The sequence below is a fragment of the Schistocerca cancellata genome, chromosome 3 (assembly GCF_023864275.1).
Source record: "Schistocerca cancellata isolate TAMUIC-IGC-003103 chromosome 3, iqSchCanc2.1, whole genome shotgun sequence".
NCBI lineage: Eukaryota > Metazoa > Arthropoda > Insecta > Orthoptera > Acrididae > Schistocerca > Schistocerca cancellata.
Window position 1 is genome coordinate 241914535 of NC_064628.1, and position 18831 is coordinate 241933365.

The 18831-nt window shown below is 42.1% G+C and overlaps 1 protein-coding gene across 1 annotated transcript in view; it reads left to right on the forward strand.

The window, feature by feature from the left end:
• LOC126176243 (ATP-dependent translocase ABCB1-like) overlaps positions 1-18831 on the forward strand; it is a 315891-nt gene that overhangs the window by 119096 nt on the left and 177964 nt on the right. Inside the window, exon 9 of the mRNA XM_049923388.1 lies at positions 14650-14874. Coding sequence (XP_049779345.1) covers positions 14650-14874 — 225 coding nt within the window. The remainder of the gene's footprint in view (positions 1-14649; positions 14875-18831) is intronic.

Here is an 18831-nt window from a genome sequence, read left to right on the forward strand (position 1 = left end):
TACGAACTAGCTATTCGTTTACGGAAAATAAGTGGTCCCCGTGTAACTATTGATTCGCACTGCAAAGACAAAGTTATTGTAAATTTCATGGGTAGGAAGCATGTGTCATGTGTGGTGATTCAGTGTTCATATCTGTTGTGTGCTACTTTGTACTACTAAGCACGAATGATGGTGTTGCAGCAACGAGGCTTCGAAAGAAATGCGAGTGGGATGAGCGGCTGCCGCCGGCCATTCTGTATCAGGGCGGCTGAGGGTGCTCGTAGTCCAGAGCTGCTGGAGGCGTGGCTCAGTGGGGATGCGCCATTGGGTCCGCTAGATCCCGCGCCACCACTATTGGCGTCAGACAGAAACTTCAAATTCCCTTGCTACGATGCCAAAGGGGTGGAATCGATATGTGGTATCTCTGTCTCTTTTTGAGGATTGGTACAGGACCTGTGTGTTATTAATTCGTCTGAATGGTAGTACAGTCTGTTTTGGAACCGCCAGGGCCGCCAAGAGCGCTAAATGCGCTGCTTCCTGGACCCGGGTAGGCGTACTGGCCCCAGATCGAATTCGCCCGACGGATTAACGACGACAGCCGGTGTGCCAGCCAACCTGGATGTGGTTTTTAGGCGGTTTTCCACATCCCACTAGGTGAATACTGGGCTGGTCCCCACGTCCCGTCTCGGTTACACGGCTCGCAGACATCTGAACACGTTCACACTTTTCCATGGATTATACTAGTCGTAGACAGTTGTAGTAGACTAATTCTGTCCCGGGGGATACGGGGTGGCGGCAGGAAGGGCATCCGGCCACCCCTTAAACTGACCTTGCCAAATCCGATTAACGCCGCCGACCCTGCTTCATGCGGGAAAACAGGCACAGGCGATAGATAGGTAGTACAGTCTGTTTTGTCACACCCCATATCAATGAGCATTTGCCAATACTTTATGTCTTATAGGCATTATACTTCTTTTGATTTTCTTATGTAGCTGAACTGTATGTGCCACTTGTATTACATATACTAAGTCACTGAATTACTTTCTGGGAGTCGATTATGTGGATTTACACTCAAATATTCTTCGAAATTAGACTTCCCTGCTACTCATTTTCCTGTTTTAGACGCGTTATGCTGACTTTCACTCGGCAGTTGGAATAAAATACCTTGATGTGAAACTACTATTTGTCTTCAGAAATTAGTAAAACTTTACTGTAGTTAATATCAACAAGAGTGGTAATCAATACGAACATTACATTTGGAAGTTCTTTGACTCGCTTCTCAGTAGAAAACGCACATGTAGAGGTGACGCAAGTGGTAGAGACACAGAGCTTTATTCTACAGACTATGTGCTTATTTCACGCCCTGTGTCAGTCAGCTGTTATAACAGATTGGGTCCACATGTCCAGTGCATTGCACAGGCTTGTAAGCCACATTGCATTACGCATCTTTATGCTTGGTAAAATATTTGGTGCAGTTGCTAATCTCCATGTAGATTCAGTTTCCTTTTGCTATGCCCTTTGTAAATCATAGGGCAGAAAAGTAAATGTTCACTGTTCACACTGTTTTCTACAAACTCTTTGTAGTCAGATCGCTTTACTAGTTTGATTCACAGCTCTAAACACCGTGTTTAAAAAGGCATGTTTCTTAATTATGTGCGTATCCGGAGTAACCTTCATAGATAAACCTATTGAAGACCTAGGAGGAACCTTATGACGTTTGGTCTGTGCAGTGGAAGACTGGATATTCTACAACCACGAGTCTAGGACATAAGGACAAAACTTCGTGTGCTGTAAAATAGTCTCTCAAATGCTTCCGAATATTGCGGTTATTATTCAGTGAACTTCAGTTGAAAACGTACACGGCCATACGAAAGTATTCTACTCAGAAACAATCACGACCGTTTCATAACAAACGTGGCCCACGAAATTTTTAGCTAAAGATACTTGTGCGAACATTAGGAACTCGCTATAGTGTACCTAGGTGATTTTGTTTTGCGATATGACAATCGAACAATGAAGAGCAAACGATAACTATTGAATGAATAATAACCACAACAATCATACTCAACTTTAAGAAAGCAATACTGCTGGCAGAGGCTTTCGATTCTCCCCATAAGGTGAATCTCAATATAAATTCTTTTTGACTGATTTATTTTTCATCGATAAAAATGAATTTAAAGTGAAAGTGTAATTACAATACTTGATTGTTAAGGGCCATTTTAACTAAGTCGCTAGCGTAGCGGATACCACATGATAATATTTCCGTCTTACTTTGCATCTCTTCCTGCTTCACGTCATACACCAATCATTTCACCTTTAACCCATTAGTCTCATTTTATTCCTCTTCCATTGCCACCATATATAAGACTAGATATTTTCCCGGTGGTGGCATCACGGTTACATGGGCTATTTGACATCTAGGTACTTCGGGAGACTCTCCTGCCACGCTCCCCGCAACGACTCCTCACTCCAACAACTACACACAACAAACACGTCACATTTTCCAAGTTCTGCGCGCGTTTCAACAACTACGTCGACCGTATTCTTTAGTGCAAAGACTGGATTCATGCAGCTATTGTATCCTGTGAAAGCCTCTTCGTCTTTGAACATCTATTTGAAACTGCTTGCTGTATGCGTCTCTTGGTCTCCCTCTACGATTTGTACCACCCACACTTCCCTACAATACTAAAATGATGATTCCTTGATGTCCCAGACTACGTCCTACTAGCTGATCCCTTCTTTTAGTTAAATTATGCCACAAATTTCTTTTCTCCGCAATTCCGTTCAATAATTCCTCCTTAGTTACGTGACCTACCCATCTAATTTCCAGCATTCATCTGTAGCACCACTTTTCAAAGACTTCTGTTCTCTTCGTGCATGAACTGATTATCGTCCACATTTCAGTTATGTAAACGGCTACACTTCAGATAAATAGCTCAAGAAAAGACTTCGTAACACTTGAATTTATCCTAGATGTTAAGGAGTTTTTCTTCTTCAATATATGTTTCTCTTCCCGTTGTCAGTCTGCATTATATAGCCTCTCTAATATGGCCATCATTAGTTATTTTATTGTCCCGAAAGCAAAACTCATATACTACTTTCAAGTCTGATTTCTTAATCTAATTTTCTCAGCACCGTCTGGTTTAATTCGATTACCTTCTCTTGCCCTTGTTTATTTTGATGAGGTTCGTCTTACATCCTCCTTACAAGACACTGTCCATTCCTTTCTACACTCTTCCAAATTCCTTTCTGACAAAATTACTATGTTATCGGTTAACTTCAAAGTTTTTATTTCCGCTCTCTGAACTTTCATTCCTTCTCCAAATTTCTCTTCGATTTTCTTAATGTACAGACTGAATAAAATCGGGGATAGCCTACAACCCCGTCTCACTCCGCTCTCAACCACTGCTTCCCCTCCATGCCTTTCAACTCTTGTGATAGCTTTCTGGTGTCTGTAGAAATTGAATATAGCCCTTCTCTCCCTTTCTTTAACGTAACTTCTACGATAAGCCATAGGGTCAGCATTGCTTTAGAGTTCCTAAATTCCTCTGGAACCGAAACTGATCTTCGCCAGGATCAGTTTCCACCAATTTTTCCATTTTGCTGTGAATAATTCGTGTCGATATTTTGAAACCACAACGTCTTAAACTGATATTTGGGAAACATTCACAACTACCAAAAATGTTTTCTTTGGAATTGAAATTATTACCTTCTTCTCGAAGTCTGAGGATATTTCCCATGTCCCATATTTCTTGCACACCAGGCAGAGTAGTTTTGTCATGGTTGTCACAAGGATATCAGTATTACTGAGGGAAGATCGTCTACTCCAGGGGACTTTGTTCGACTTAGGTGTCTCAGTGCTCTGTCAAATTCTTCTCGCAGTGTCATATATCACACCTCATCTACTTCCTTTTCACTTAACAGTTATAGGATATAAAACAGAAATTAATTGAGAAACGTATCTTCTGCATTAATATGAAGTTCACAGTTTGTAAGAAAGGCAGAAGCACAGACTGGATGCTACTTCGTTTTGTTCTGTAAAGATCAACAGATCTTCCAGGTAGTACAGATCAACAGAAGGAACTTTCAGTTTTTTGAAAAACCAAAATTATATAGTAGAAGGAGGAGGCTGTATCGTTATACAGTCACTAACGTCAGATCACACACTTGGAAAATTGTCAGGAAGTTATTTCGCAACGGAGAGTGTCAATTTTAATGATACACAGTATAAACGTTTCTCTTTTACTTCCCATACAGGATGTGGCAACCAAAACGGATGGTTCCAAATATTTTCTGAACCAGTAATATTATCTAGACTCTTCGTAGAGTGATATTAGACCACGTACAGAATTTTCTCAAGTACGCCAGTAATTTACAGCGTACATAGCTGCTGCGTTACGACAGAGACTTTTTCATAAAAGAATGTACTTTTTTCTGAGGCATTGTAAGGAGACCTAGAAGGAGGCTGCAACGACATAACTTGTGTGGAACATATTCCAATTCTGACAAGGCCCACAAACTTTATCTGTTCGGAAACTAACAGGCTTCCGTATCTACATGTGCTTAAGAAATCCAAATATGTGAAAGTTGAAATCGTTGGGTGTTTGAGTCACACAAGATGGGTGTTTGAGTCACTTAAATTTTAATTCTGAAGACGACTGAGTTTTCATTCTTCTGGTAATCACATAGTGGCATTGCAGCACATGTGATACAATGTGGTGGACTGAAACAGCAACAATTTCCACAAGAAAACCTCTTTCTTCAGTGCTTAGCATCCATTTTCTACTAAAGTGTGTTCCTTTGCAATAGTGTGCTTCTGCAGATCAAGATGTCTCTTCCGCAAGGAAAGGAAGGGAGACGTAAAGGTTAATAGAAACGGAGTACATAGTCGGAATGGACAAGTTGAGGACGTAAACTGGCCATACTGTAGTGGAAGTCTATCGACTTATAGATCGATTGTGACCACTGGATCTACGCCTATACGACTGGTTGAGGCAGGAAACCCTTTGTTAGTCATAACATAAATTTTCAATAATAAAAGTTAGTCTTGATGTAACGTAACGGACCCTTTTTGCGCTACATAAATCTGCTTGGAATTCTTCGTCCCTTTCCATTTACATCTTTTTAATTGTATTTACATTACCAGCTTTCTTCACGTGGTTAAAGTTTACATATTTGGTTTCTCTTTTAGAAATTGAACCCAGCTTTACTAATATGTACTGAAAGTCAATGAAAGCAGCCGATGTGTACGTTGAAATTGTGTTGGGGTACTTTAATTAAATCTTTAATTGCACCTTGTAATATGTCCCCGAATACCTGAAATAAACAAATCGTAACGCACCAAAACAACAATAAAGGAATTCATCTGACTACGAAATTAGACAATGATCTTAATTAACTCAGCTTATTACATGTAAAACCGAAAGAAATGGTTTAACAATCATTGAATGTTATAAGCTAATGCCTTGGTAAATCTGGACAAAAGGTTTTTAATGTGTTTTAAATGAACGCATATCTGTATGAAACATTCACATTCGTGAAAATTATATTATGATCGCCGAAGTTCGATGCATAGGGATAGAAAATACTGCAGAAGAATATCCATGCGCATCTGCTGCCGGAGGTGAAAGCATGTTGAACCTCTAACTGCAAAGCACTCTTCAGAATGAAGCCGTTACTGAACATCATTAAATGTAATTCGATTTTCTCTGCAGTTCACCTCGCTGTCGTGGCGCAAGTGGCGGCTGAAGTGTCTGAAAAATTGGCTCTGTACCAACAACTATGTTCCTTTTGCGTCTGAGCTCAGCTCAGTGGGATGAAAGCCTCTCGCCCACGAAGAGCCGGTAGAAGTTGTCTAGTAGCGAAGTTTCATGGAGACGCTGAGGTAAAAAGTAAGTTTCTGCAGTGTGCTTCTGACAAGGACGATTGTGTCCTCTGAGTATTTCTGGCGTCACGTTATATGATTGGCTGAATGATAAATTTTGTGTGTGTCGACTAGTAAGAGGTTGTCATATAAAAACGCTGGTCTCCCTTCCTCACTCTCATTTCAGGTGGTTAACTGGTTACAATATTTATTATACTTGGCGCTCCAAAACGCTCTTCCTCACCGGCCGGGATGGCCGAGCTGTTCTAGGCGCTACAGTCTGGAACCGCGCGATCGCTACGGTCGCAGGTTCGAATCCTGCCTCGGGCATGGATGTGTGTGCTGTCCTTAGGTTAGTTACATTTAAGTAGTTCTAAGTTCTAGGGGACTGATGACCTCAGAAGTTAAGTCCCATAGCGCTCAGAGCTATTTGAACCACTTTGAACGCTCTTCCTCTTTCTACGTTCGTGCTCTGGCCAATAAGGGTGGACATCTGTAACCACAGTCGTTTTCCTTACTCCCACTTCTAAATTACGTATGTTAAACAATGGTAGCCGTTTATATATTTCCATAAATATTTGGGTTTTGCAGAGCCTGTACTGGTGTAGCGGTCCCACAATCTTCAAAGGATCCCTAACACAATGTTCCTATGCCACCTTCTAAAATGGTTTTTAGCAGCCTACGTTTTACGGTAAATTTTTCCTGCCTGCAGCTCTTTTCACAATACCAGTTTTTCCAGGACTCTTCCAAAAATAGCATGCATCGCCCAACCATACACTGCTCACTAATAATATGTCTGTTGTCCCCAGATAACTTCAAGATGTAATTTGCGTCGTGACTTTGGGTAATGGTTGGCTCTTCTTTAACGCGCTGTCCGGCCTTACTGTCTGGGCTGGTTCCCTGCCGGTTTGATAGCCCTACAGTGTGTACCCTCATCAACAGCCAAGTGCAGCCTGCTTTCACAGTGGCTTCTTATTTAGGTGTATATGCAAATTGTGGTGTCACCGCCAGACACCACACTTGCTAGGTGGTAGCCTTTAAATCGGCCGCGGTCCGCTAGTATACGACGGACCCGCGTGTCGCCACTGTCAGTGATTGCAGACCGAGCGCCGCCATACGGCAGGTCTAGAGACACTTCCTAGCACTCGCCCCAGTTGTACAGCAGACTTTGCTAGCGATGCTACACTGATAAATACGCTCTCATTTGCCGAGACGATAGTTAGCATAGCCTTCAGCTACGTCATTTGCTACGACCTAGCAAGGCGCCATTACCAGTTTATATTGAGATTGTACTTAATGTATCATCAAGAGCAATGTACACCAATTATGGATTAAAGTTAAGTATTCCAGCAGCAACGTACCTTATTGGCTATATTAATTACATCGTCCTGTTCCAGACCTCCCGCCAGTTTGCGTGAGCTTAAACGCGTGCATTTCGGCCTCCTCTAGCTACACGGTGTTGGCTCTTCTGCCAACACAGCACAAATCAATAAAATAAATCATAATCTAAGTAGTTAACAAAAATATGTACAAGCTGAAAGACTGAAGATTAAGCAGCTGTTGTGCAGTTTATTCATTTTACAAAATGAACTAAGTAGTTAAGTATTGGCCATCATTGGTATTGTTTCTGTTGTACGTACATATGAAATCGTTAGTTCAAGTGTTCACAATACTGGTGATCATAATCTATCTTAAAATAGTTCTAGTACTTGAGATGATAATGTCTGTTCACTTTTGGTTTTGGCTACAGCCGTTGGAAGAAGGTCGTAACAATGTTTCTTGCTTCCTTTACAGCATCTCAGGATACGTTAAGTTGCGTCATTTTTTGTCTTTTCACTCGCCCATCACTGTAATGCTGTTACGTGTTCTCCTGCGAAGTGGTCAGTGACCTCCTCTCACTTGACAGAACATTCAAATCCATCCACAAGGTTCTGCATGGAAATTAAAAGTAAGTGACCATCGCCTCGGGGACTTTGCGATTGTCTCAGGTTAATTATACATAAAACATGGTACATGTATCGCATGGGCAACAAGAGGTTCGTTGACAGTAGCTACGTATAGTCCCCAAATGACATCACCGTTTTGCATAGGTAAACAGGGCAGCTGGAGCACGCCTGTTTGTGGTATCTAAACCTCGGAGTACCAACTATTCGCTTGCTTGCTGCGAGACAGCGATAGTTCCCAGAAATTCTCTTGGGGCTGCAGCTTGCATGACGGGCTCTTTCAGGAGCAAGCAGGTAGATGGTGAGTGTACTGTCCTCGCGGCAACTTGTGTTGGCTGGTGGACAGTGACTAAGCCATGGTATGCACTGCAACTGGTTAACTTGCTGTACAGGTTTCTTGTGCACTTGGAAGTACGTCTGACCAGCTACTTGGGCATAACGCCTCAGTTACTCATGCCACATCTCTCATGTCATTCTCCATCTGTAGCTCTCTAATTCCCTTCTCCAACGTGTGACTGCTGTGACCTCAAACAGTTTGCAATACATACGTTAATATTACAACCTTAAAAATACAAAGATATTTCTGTCCTTATTACTCTTCTTTGAATAATACATAATTCATAATTCCCTTCCAGTGTAACAATAATACAAATATATATTCTCCATTCTTTTATAATTACTTTTTATTGTTACCAGAAGTTGAAAATACCGCTTCAGTTGTAAATTTCTTTTGTTATCACGATTGGTTTCTGGCTGTCATAAGCCCATCCTCAGGTGTCGCAACTGTGCTGTGGCCCCCGAGCGCCTCGGTGGACGTGTACTACATTCGCTGTGGTACCTATGGTATAGGTATAGGTAGTACACCGCGCCTAGTACACGTCCACCGCGGCGATCGGGGGGCACAGCGCAGTTGCGACACCTGAGGATGGGCTTATGACGGCCAGAAACCGATCGTGATAACAAAAGAAATTTGCAACTGAAGCGGTATTTTCAACCTCTAGTATAACGGATGTTCTTCCAACAGGATAGTTTGTCATTATTGCTAGCTTTTGTAAATATTCATCTTCATACATTCACTTTTTGTCTTGAAAGTTAAGACATGATCATTATTCTATTACTTAAAGTATTTAAACTCATTCTCTTATTTACATTATGACGGTTTTTTCAATGCGTATATCCATTGAGAATTCAAGTTTATGTTATTTGATCATTGTTTTAAGCGGTTATCTGTGTTTACACGTACTAATCCATAACACAGAGAGGTCTATCGATATCTAGTAGACGGCTCACAAGCACCAGCACTCTGACTGTGGTTTATCTATCACCCAGATTAGATTTGGCCACCCTAAATATTCTACTGTCTCAACGTAGTACCTATCTTCCGTTATCTTCATTAACTACTTTTCATCCCAAAAGTTAAATTCTCCACACCTCATGAATTTGTTTTATTCCTTATACTGTGGATTTCCTAAATTGCAGCGATTGATAATCTGTAACATAAACAAAAGCATAATACGATTCTCAACTCCTACCTGAAAATTACAATACAATGTTATCATATTTTACGTGCATTTTTTCCTGGTTCGATCCTTACCTTATCACCACTTATACTTAAAGGTTACCTTGTTTCACACTCACAGTGGTTCGTGGTCTTTTTCTCTTTATTGTAGGCCCGTGATTATCTTACTCTTTTCTTCAACCAGAGTTATGTTAAGTTCACTCTTTCATCGTCTGCCGTTCTCTTTTTTCTCTCATAGTTTTCGCCCAAAACTTCATCTGTCTTTCCTGTCAACAGAATATGGAGATACACAAAAATTATCACATCATACTCTCATCCAAATAGCAGAAACTCATTATTGTTTTACTCATCAATTACACCCACACATTTCAATGTTCCTTCAGGTCTACTGAAGACTCACAGCGCAGCGTTCCTTCACGTCCGCTGTCCTCAAACTCCCGTAATCTCTTTGCTACTTAATATCACTCACACAAACTCAGATCATGTAGCTTATTGTTTCTTGCTCAGTGCTCAGCTCAGTGCTCTGGCAACCGTATAAAAAATAAAACTAAAAAAAAGTGGTTCAAATGGCTCTGAGCACTATGGGACTTAACATCTATGGTCGTCATCAGTCCCCTAGAACTTAGAACTACTTAAACCTAACTAACCTAAGGACATCACACAACACCCAGTAATAAAACTCAACCAACAAGTATATCATCATCAGTGGGAAACTACGTCTAGTGATCTGTTTAGTGCTTCACTTCTCAGTAACACCTGCACCATCTCCCTGACTTCTATGGATGAACTTGGACTAGTTTGTGTGAAAACTCTTTTATGACCTTACGACTGTCTTACTTTTGCATAGGATTAGTTCATGTTATTACTACATCCTCTTACAAAAGACCTGATGCTGGATGTTGTGTCTCAGCTCATTTCTGCAAAATTGTTTAAACATCTTGACCTGCCAAATGTGCTTTTTTCCAATCGATTTGCAGCTACATAGAGATTCTGATTCTATGGCGTTGTGATGAACGATTTTTCAGATGCAGTATGTTGCTGAAAATACATACAGGAATACGATGCTTAGATATCAGTTCTTCTTTGACCACTTCCACCATCATCCACTGTAGCCTTCGTTTCTCTTATCAGTCCTCTCTGATTTTCCTTCCTCTTCTCAATTTTTGTGCATATCCTTTCCAGCAGTAATCTTACAGTATCATATAGGCGTTTCCTTGTAACAGTTAGGTAGTCTACAATTCCTCCTATTCAGTCTCCATGTGGCTGGTTTGTCAGAGCTAATTTTGATGCAATTCCAGTAGCCTAGTGTGGTGAGTCATTAACTGAAAATCTGCCAGATATGTGTCGCACTATCATTGTTGAGTATGACAGTACAAAAGACACGTTTTAGCAGTCTTTCTCATTATCCCCTGAGGGGGGGGGGTGGAGGGGGGGGGGTTCGAAACCAGGTGGTATCGTGGTGTATAGTCAGCAAATTCCACTGCAGAGAGAAAATTCATTCTGAAGTGTACACCTTCATTACACATTCCATTAAGATGTCCTTAAATTTGCTGAGTCCTTATTAACAGCTAACGCTTCTAATTGTGGCACTGGATCAGTTTTTCTCACTTCACTCAAAACCCGACTACCAAAACCAATGATTTCTTCCATTACTTACCCATCCTGTTCGACTTCTTGAAACAACTGAAAGCCAAAACCGGTCCTTGATGCATCCCAGGACACACAGGATTTCTTGCTTAGGTCTGGCCAGACAAGTAACGTCTCACTAACACTTCTTTCAATTCTCTGAACTCGCCTTGTTCTGCGTTGGTCCACTTCCATATTACATTTTTCCTGTCAAATTCGGTGTGATAACGATAATGTCTACGAATGGCTTATAGATATTCACTGACTCGAGAAATGCACTCACTTGTCGCTTAGTTCTTGGCACTTAGTACCTTTCAGTGGCTTCTAACTTTTGTGGGTCTGGCTGAATTCTATCAGCAGGTATCACATGTCCTAAAAAACATACTTCCTTGGGTCCAAACCCTGAGCTTTCTTGAAAGCTTTTAGTTGTTGTTGTGAGATTTCGTTGTGTTCTTTCCATCTCAGAAACCACTTAGAGTAAAGTATTCAAATTTTCAGGGAGTAATAACATACATATCGTGAGTCTACTGAACTAAAATAAGGACTTAATGTTGTTTATAATTAAAATTATTTAGGATAACGTACAAAAAAGTACACAAAATTTTAACCATGTAATTAAAAATTGTATTTCCGAATGCAGTGTCTGAAATGCAATTATTGAAGTTCAGTAGACTCAGAACATACAGTTTAATGTCCTGTAAAAGTTTCATGTCAATGGCTACAGTGGTTCCTGAAATACAGGGATTGTCGGGATAGGGCGTTCCAGCTCCCCTTACTGAAAACTTTTCCGATGTTCATTCGCCTTCTGCAGACCATGACAATTGTATTATTCTCATAACCTTACTTATACGTAGAGTATTCATTTCTTAAAGTATTTATTCAAACAACGACTTTTGGCTTGCAAATGTGTTAGTCGACCACAATATTTTTGCAACTGGGTCTGAGGGCAATTAGTCAGCTCACGAGTTTACTTTTGCACTTGAAGCCCATCAGAATGTGCTCGGCTGTGCTAAGGAGCAGACAACTTTTTTGTGAACATATTCTGAGTTTCCCAGTGTATATGACAGTTGAGGAAATGTGTATGGTTTTCGTTTATTGTAGCGTCACTGCATGTTTCCGATAATGGCCGCGGGAGGCTAAGAGCAATAATATCGTGGCTGGGCAGTAGCTCCTTGTTGTTCCCTTTGGTGTGATAGTTTCAATCTGTGACTCACTAGTGCTGACATAGGATCCTAGCAGAAGAATCGTGGTTTGGCGAAAAATCAATATCTGTAGAGTGGACACATTATCCTACACTCCCATATCTGCTAGAGTTGCGGATTTGAGGATCTGCTGATAGGGGCTCACTTTTAGAATTTGAACTGCGAAGCTAGGTAGATCTCAGGATCTTCAAAGGATAAAACCCAGCCCCATCCGTTGTCCCATGCTTGCTCAGCTAAGCTCCTCCTGCTTGCATGTGATGTCTCGGTTTATATAAAACGTAAAACATTGGCTCTTCCTGTACCTCTTATTAATTTCTCGGCAAAATTTCACCTATAAAATTTTACAGCACTTGAATTCGAAACATAATATTAAAATTAAATAAGAGCGAGAATTCTTCATTTGTGTGGCCCTAGTGTCCGAAATTGCTTTATAACTCTTGAGGGTATTTTTATCCTGTCGTTGCAGCTACAAAAATGCGTAATTTTTTTACCAGACGCATTTCGCTTTATTGAATTAAAGCCTCATCATTGGTCTGTAATTAAGTTACTTACATTTTGATTTGCTTTTAGACCAAAAAACAGTTCGGTAAGAATAGTTTTATATGTACTTACGGTGATTTTTCGGCTGATTTCTTGATTACATCGAGAAATGCCGTCAGCTAGTACATCGTTGTTTTTCTGTGTAAGACACTGATACTTTTGGCCTAATTTTTCGATGTTCTGCAGCACTATGCATTTCTTAAGTTTTTTCACATCACACTTTTATGCACAACACTCTATTCTCTTTGTTTTTGTACAAGCATGTGTTGTTGTTAGTGTTTTGTAGTGTTGCCAACATAAGCTTTCCGCTATTTTGTCTTTGACCTACAACATTCTTTTTTTAAATTACATTATTGTAAGTGTGTAATTCTATTTAATTATGTTTTTGTGTATTTATGTACTGTGTAAGAGTAGAGAAGGAATAGCGATGGAGGGAGTTTTTTTAAGGTTCAAATGGCTCAAATGGCTCTGAGCACTATGGGACTTAACATCTATGGCCATCAGTCCCCCAGAACTTAGAATTACTTAAACCTAACTAACCTAAGGACAGCACACAACACCCAGACATCACGAGGCAGAGAAAATCCCCGACCCCACCGGGAATCGAACCCGGGCGTGGGAAGCGAGAACGCTACCGAACGACCACGAGATGCGGGCAGTATATTTTTTTTTTTTTTTTTTTTTTTTAAGGTACGGAGGAAACCATGACGAGTGGACGTAAGTATATAGCAGTGTGATGGAGTGTGAGTTAGAGGAGAAAGTGGAATGAAAGTGTGACGGGGGGGGGGGGAGGGTTTGTGGCAGAGTGGGAGAGGGTGAAGGATGGAAATGGCTCATTGTTTTTTTCATTTAATTTCATCAACTATTCTGTATAGAATGTGGTTTCCAATATTTGTCTGGTCATTGAGCAACTGTTTATTTTGTGTTAATGCATTTTGTATGCAGAAATTTTCTTGGAAAGGGAGGAGGTGTCTGTCTTTACTAATTTTTATAATATTCATGTCGCTTTAAACACCATAGGCCAAGCAATATTGAAGAAATAGTAGAAAGGATATGCTGGCAACACCACAAAACACAGACAACACATACTTGAAGGGCAAAAACAAACAGAATACAGTGGTGTGCATGAAAGTGTATTGTGAAAAACATAAGAACAGCATGGTGCTGCAGAACATCTAAAAATTAGACCAAAATTATCAGTGTCTAAGACAGAAAAAGAAGATGGGCTAGCAGACGGCATTTCCCTATGTAAGCGAGAAATCAGCCGAAAAATCACCGTAAATACAAACCAACCTATTCTTAACGAACTGTTTTTCGATCTAAAAGCAAATCAAAATGTAAATAACTTAATTACAGACCACTGATGATGCTTTACCTGAATAAAGGAAAACGAGTCTGGTGAAAAAATCACTAATTTTTGTAGTTAGTAGTGAATGAAGAAATAGTTTCGAGATTTCACGTCCGATGGCTCTGAGAACACTTGCTACAAGTCAGTATTCATTATATGTGCCGGTTTTCTTCAGTGTGAGTTTGAATGCAGAAGAACAACATGATTTGGTATAGATATGGTATAAGAATATAGTATTTGTAGTATCAGCTGCAAGCGTTCTAATACTCGTTCCTGAGACCCCATTGTAAGTCTCACTCGGTTTGCCAGTAGCATGTGGATTACACAGCAAAATTTCTTCATTGTTTATCAACATTTTGTGTTTGTCAGCAAAACTGTTTGAGGCAGGACGATATTTTGTGGGTTCAGTCTCAAGCAACCATACCCTGACAGGACGGAGAGTTTGTTGGCACTGTGCCAAAAAAAAAAAAAAAATGTCCGTCCTGTCGGGGTATGTTACTACGCTGAGATATGGATTCATCAAGAAATTTTTCGAACTAGCGTGATTCAGAAAATGCAGATAAAGGCCAGTGGTATTCCACGCTGCTCACCAAATCAGCCACTTAAACGAGTACTTTTTCCCATTACAGGTATTTTTCTCGGTGCTGATGGCTTCGTGGATGTTAGGTATGGCGTCGCCCTTCATCGAGGCGTTTTCGATAGCCAGAGGCGCGGCAGCGAAGGTGTACTCCGTCATCGACCGGAAATCACCCATCAACAGCATGTCTGAGGAAGGCAAGAGGCTTCTAGCGGTCAAGGGCGATCTCATCTTTAAGGACGTACACTTCGAGTACCCGTCACGCAAAGGTGTCAAGGTGAGTGCCCAAATTTTAACAGCACACATGTGAAACATGGTAACGCTGCTTCTCCTTAAGTGTACGTATTTATCTTTTATCAATAAACGTTTTTCAGATTGTTAATAATAACACTTCGGCTCGATGCAGAGCTACAGATTTAACCTCACTACGGCAGCTTGAATGGCAGCATTGCTCAAACAGTTGCCAGTATGACTGAGGAGATCGCGGTCCAGACTTTTCCACAACAGAACCATCTGAGCTCGGAATCTATGTCTTATAAATACGCAAGACTAACCACTAGATCACTAAAGCTTCAATTCTCCTGTTTATTATTCGTGATAACGTTCAGCATGGGTGTTCTACAGGTTTTAGAAGCGTTTAAAGTAACAAATCAGAAGCTGGCCGAGGTGGCCGAGCGGTTCTAAGCGCTACAGTCTGGAACCGCGCGACCGCTACGGCGCAGGTTCGAATCCTGCCTCGGGCATGGATGTGTGTGATGTCCTTAGGTTAATTAGGTTTAAGTAGTTCTAAGTTCTAGGGGACTGATGACCTGAGAAGTTAAGTCCCATAGTGCTCAGAGCCATTTGAACCATTTGAACAAACCAGAGAGTGTATTTCCACACAACTGCTTCCTTCGTAAAAACTGGGCAAAACCTATTGCATAATTACTGGCCTCTTTTGTCTTTGCTGGCCTCGTTATACAGGACGCTTCATGTACAAAGTTCGAAATCATCGAAGCAAATTTTTGGCTCCAAATTTCTATTCTTAGGCTACAGTGGTCACCTTATTCGGAATTATTAAGTGTGGACGATACCACAAAAGGACGAAATGTTAATTTAGAAGAATACGTTGCTTCTATTCGTGAAATCCATTATAGCTGAAGAACTGGGTTACTTGCTTAATGAGAAGGACACTCACTTGTCAAAATCGGTATTAGTGGATCCAGTTAATGTATTCGCCAGAGAAAAAGCCTCAATTATTTTAGTAATATATTTTTGTTGGCTTTACATCTATTTGCACTTAAATTATCTTGAAAAGTGCAAGTATTAGGGAGTGTTAAAACTGTGCAGTTGGCCGAGACGTGTCGAGCCTGGCAGTGACGCGGCGGGATATCAAATCCATTGTTCCGTGTTCTGGTGTTCAAATTACTGCCCGTCCACAACAGCACACTGGAAGCTGGTCCGTCATGTGCTGGCAACATTCAGAATGTTTAATGTGTGAGCCGGCGCAAGCCGGTAGATCCATGCTTCAGCTTCAGCAGTAAGTGTTTCAGATGTCTTCCACCTGTTTTATCAGAAGCGACACAACACAAGATTTTTGTTTGTTTGTTAAAGAAGATCTACGCAATCAGGGAGGAAAGCTTACAAGTCTTTTAGTGACACAAGCAGAGTCACTTAGTCCATCTACGTTTACTTAGTCCAACCATTTTCATTCATCTGTAATGACGGGAAACTAAAGAGCTATATTTTCTTAAGGTCTGCAAACGACCGATAGGATATGGTTTGGGAGAGGCAGATGTCTCACGCCTAAGCGTGCACAGAAACGGAATAAGTGTGTCACTGACTATACTGCATCGAAGGTACACTGCGAGCCTTCCGCTGATTCCAGCGATGCCGTCGTGCAGTGCGCGTGCGTGCGTCAGCGCGAATTCCAATGCCGGAATGTGTTGCGTCCGCGTCCGGCCGTCCAGCCTTGCAGACGTAGCGCTCCTACTCGCACCGCAGCTAAGTGGCCGCCAGGCCTGTTGCCTGCGCTGGTGGACCAGATACATCCTGCTGGCTGCTCCTTCAAGCGCAACTCGTGGACCCCACGTAGAGAGCCGAAGGGAAACAGCTGACCGCCTTCGTTGTAGTGAGCCTTAGCAGCTCCAGTTGGCCACCGAGGGCAGCTTGGTCAGTGGCCACAGACAGCTCTTCATCCCGGAGGCCGTGACTTCGCGCCCCGGCCCCGCTCCCTGTGGACGGTATCTTGCAACCCGCCCGACGCTGTCACCCATAGTGCGGAGGCTGGCAGCCGCCCACTCCTCGTGCCGCTGCAGCTCCCACCCCAGCTATGGTGCATCCATGCAGAGGAGGTTGGTGGTAGTTTCAGTGGATCGCTTTGCCACCGATCACGAGAGGGTCGTCGGGTTGGCCTGCCACTTAAACAATCGTCATTCGCTCCAGTTCGAGACGTGGGCAAAATGGCGAAATGACTGCCCTCATTTGAGCCTCTGGGCTCGCTTATTTATTCGTCTTTTCCCTACGCCTCTGACGTAGTTCCTCTGGAGGGAGCAAGTGGAGTGCTGTTTAATATTTACAACGTCAGCTTTCCTCAGCCTGCTTCAGTCCCAACACACAGAACAGCAAGCGCTGTTGTAACAGAAACGTATGGATTTTTCCCAGCATGTGTTGCCCTCGTTTCTTCACATTTGTACAAAGCGCCCACCTGGACGTATCTCCTCGCAATTATTTTCTAAATATCAACACTGCCCGCGCGTGCCAAACGCTGTGACAATGGGTCCCTTAACTACTACCTTCCAGCCTATACTTAATGTTGGAGCAGCGTGCCCTCCCCATTTCCGAGAACATCTCACATCTTTAGTTTGCTGTCCCGCCCCCATCCCCCCCCCCCCCCACACCTCACTTCTAGAATTCATTAATTTACATATTGAGGCAATCTCTCGAATTTACCATACAGTATTCCGCTCACACTTTACTGCTGCCATGTCACATTTATCATACCCTTATACACTAATTAAGACCTTAAAACTAATTGCCCCCCAAGCATTGTCGGTCAACCATTCTACCGGTAATTGGTCCATCTGCACTTCCACAGCCCGTGCCCTCTTGCGTCTTACCCAGAAATACAGTATGCAAAAACCTGCTACAAACACGCCACAACTGTTGGTCGATACGCGCACCGCTGATACTTCGTGCTCCTGTTCTTCCTGGATATGGTGTGCATGCTGCCACATTTTTTCCATCGAAATTTCCCCTTGATAGGTCACCCTTAATCTGACCAGGCACTGCAAAAACTCGGGGTTAAGTGAGTCATTTAAATACGTATCCTTCTGGTCAATACAGTGTATTCCGTGACAATGTCATAACAGCTGAGTCCATAAGCATAGCCAGAAGACGAAAATCCGTCATGACTACCTCACAAGTCGTGCCATTAATTATCATTCCGCCTTCCCGAAGCTCGAGTTTTTTCAACCCTACGGTCTGTCTCCTTCATAGCAGTTCATCCATACATTTTCCGGAGTGAATATGGAGTGTAACTAATGAGTCCGTATTCTCATCAAGTATGTTCGGGCTGGCAGGAGGTCCTTCCCACAACTCGTCTCATTTTCTTCCAGCAGAAACAAACCCGCTTCACATAACAGTACGCACTTGGCCACCTGGACAGATCACAACCTTCCTTTTCACGCACCTTTCCAAATCCACCCGTGAAAAAAAGCCTGCCTGTCCTTTGAGACTAGCAACACTTCCCGTGTTCTCACCTGCATCCACTTACCCAATATCCTTCATTTCACTGAATACGGATGAACGCTGTAGCAGTGAAACTTCGAGTTTCTCCCTGCAACAGGTATAATCGCCGCTATATGCACCTTGGCTCCATCTGTTTCCACATCCACGCTAGCTGTATGAAAGAACAGTGCCAGTTTCTCTTGCAACACTTAGGCTATATACTGTAACTCCACGGGAAATTTGCTTCCTACCTGCCGAAGATCCATCATGAATTCCCTAGGTATAACCAATACGTGACAAAGTTGCCCGTTCATTAGCTCCTGTAATATCGTCGCTTTACTCCTAACATCGCCAAGTTGGTCCGCTGGTACATGCAGCAACCTCGCTATATTCAATTCACTATCCAGCGTATCTAGCTGCAACTGTATTTTCTCCAAATCGCTATTCAGCCCCTCCTTCGTTTCGCTAGCACACCGGGTTAGCTCTACTGCTAACTCCTGTACTATTTTCGTGTAATTCAACACCT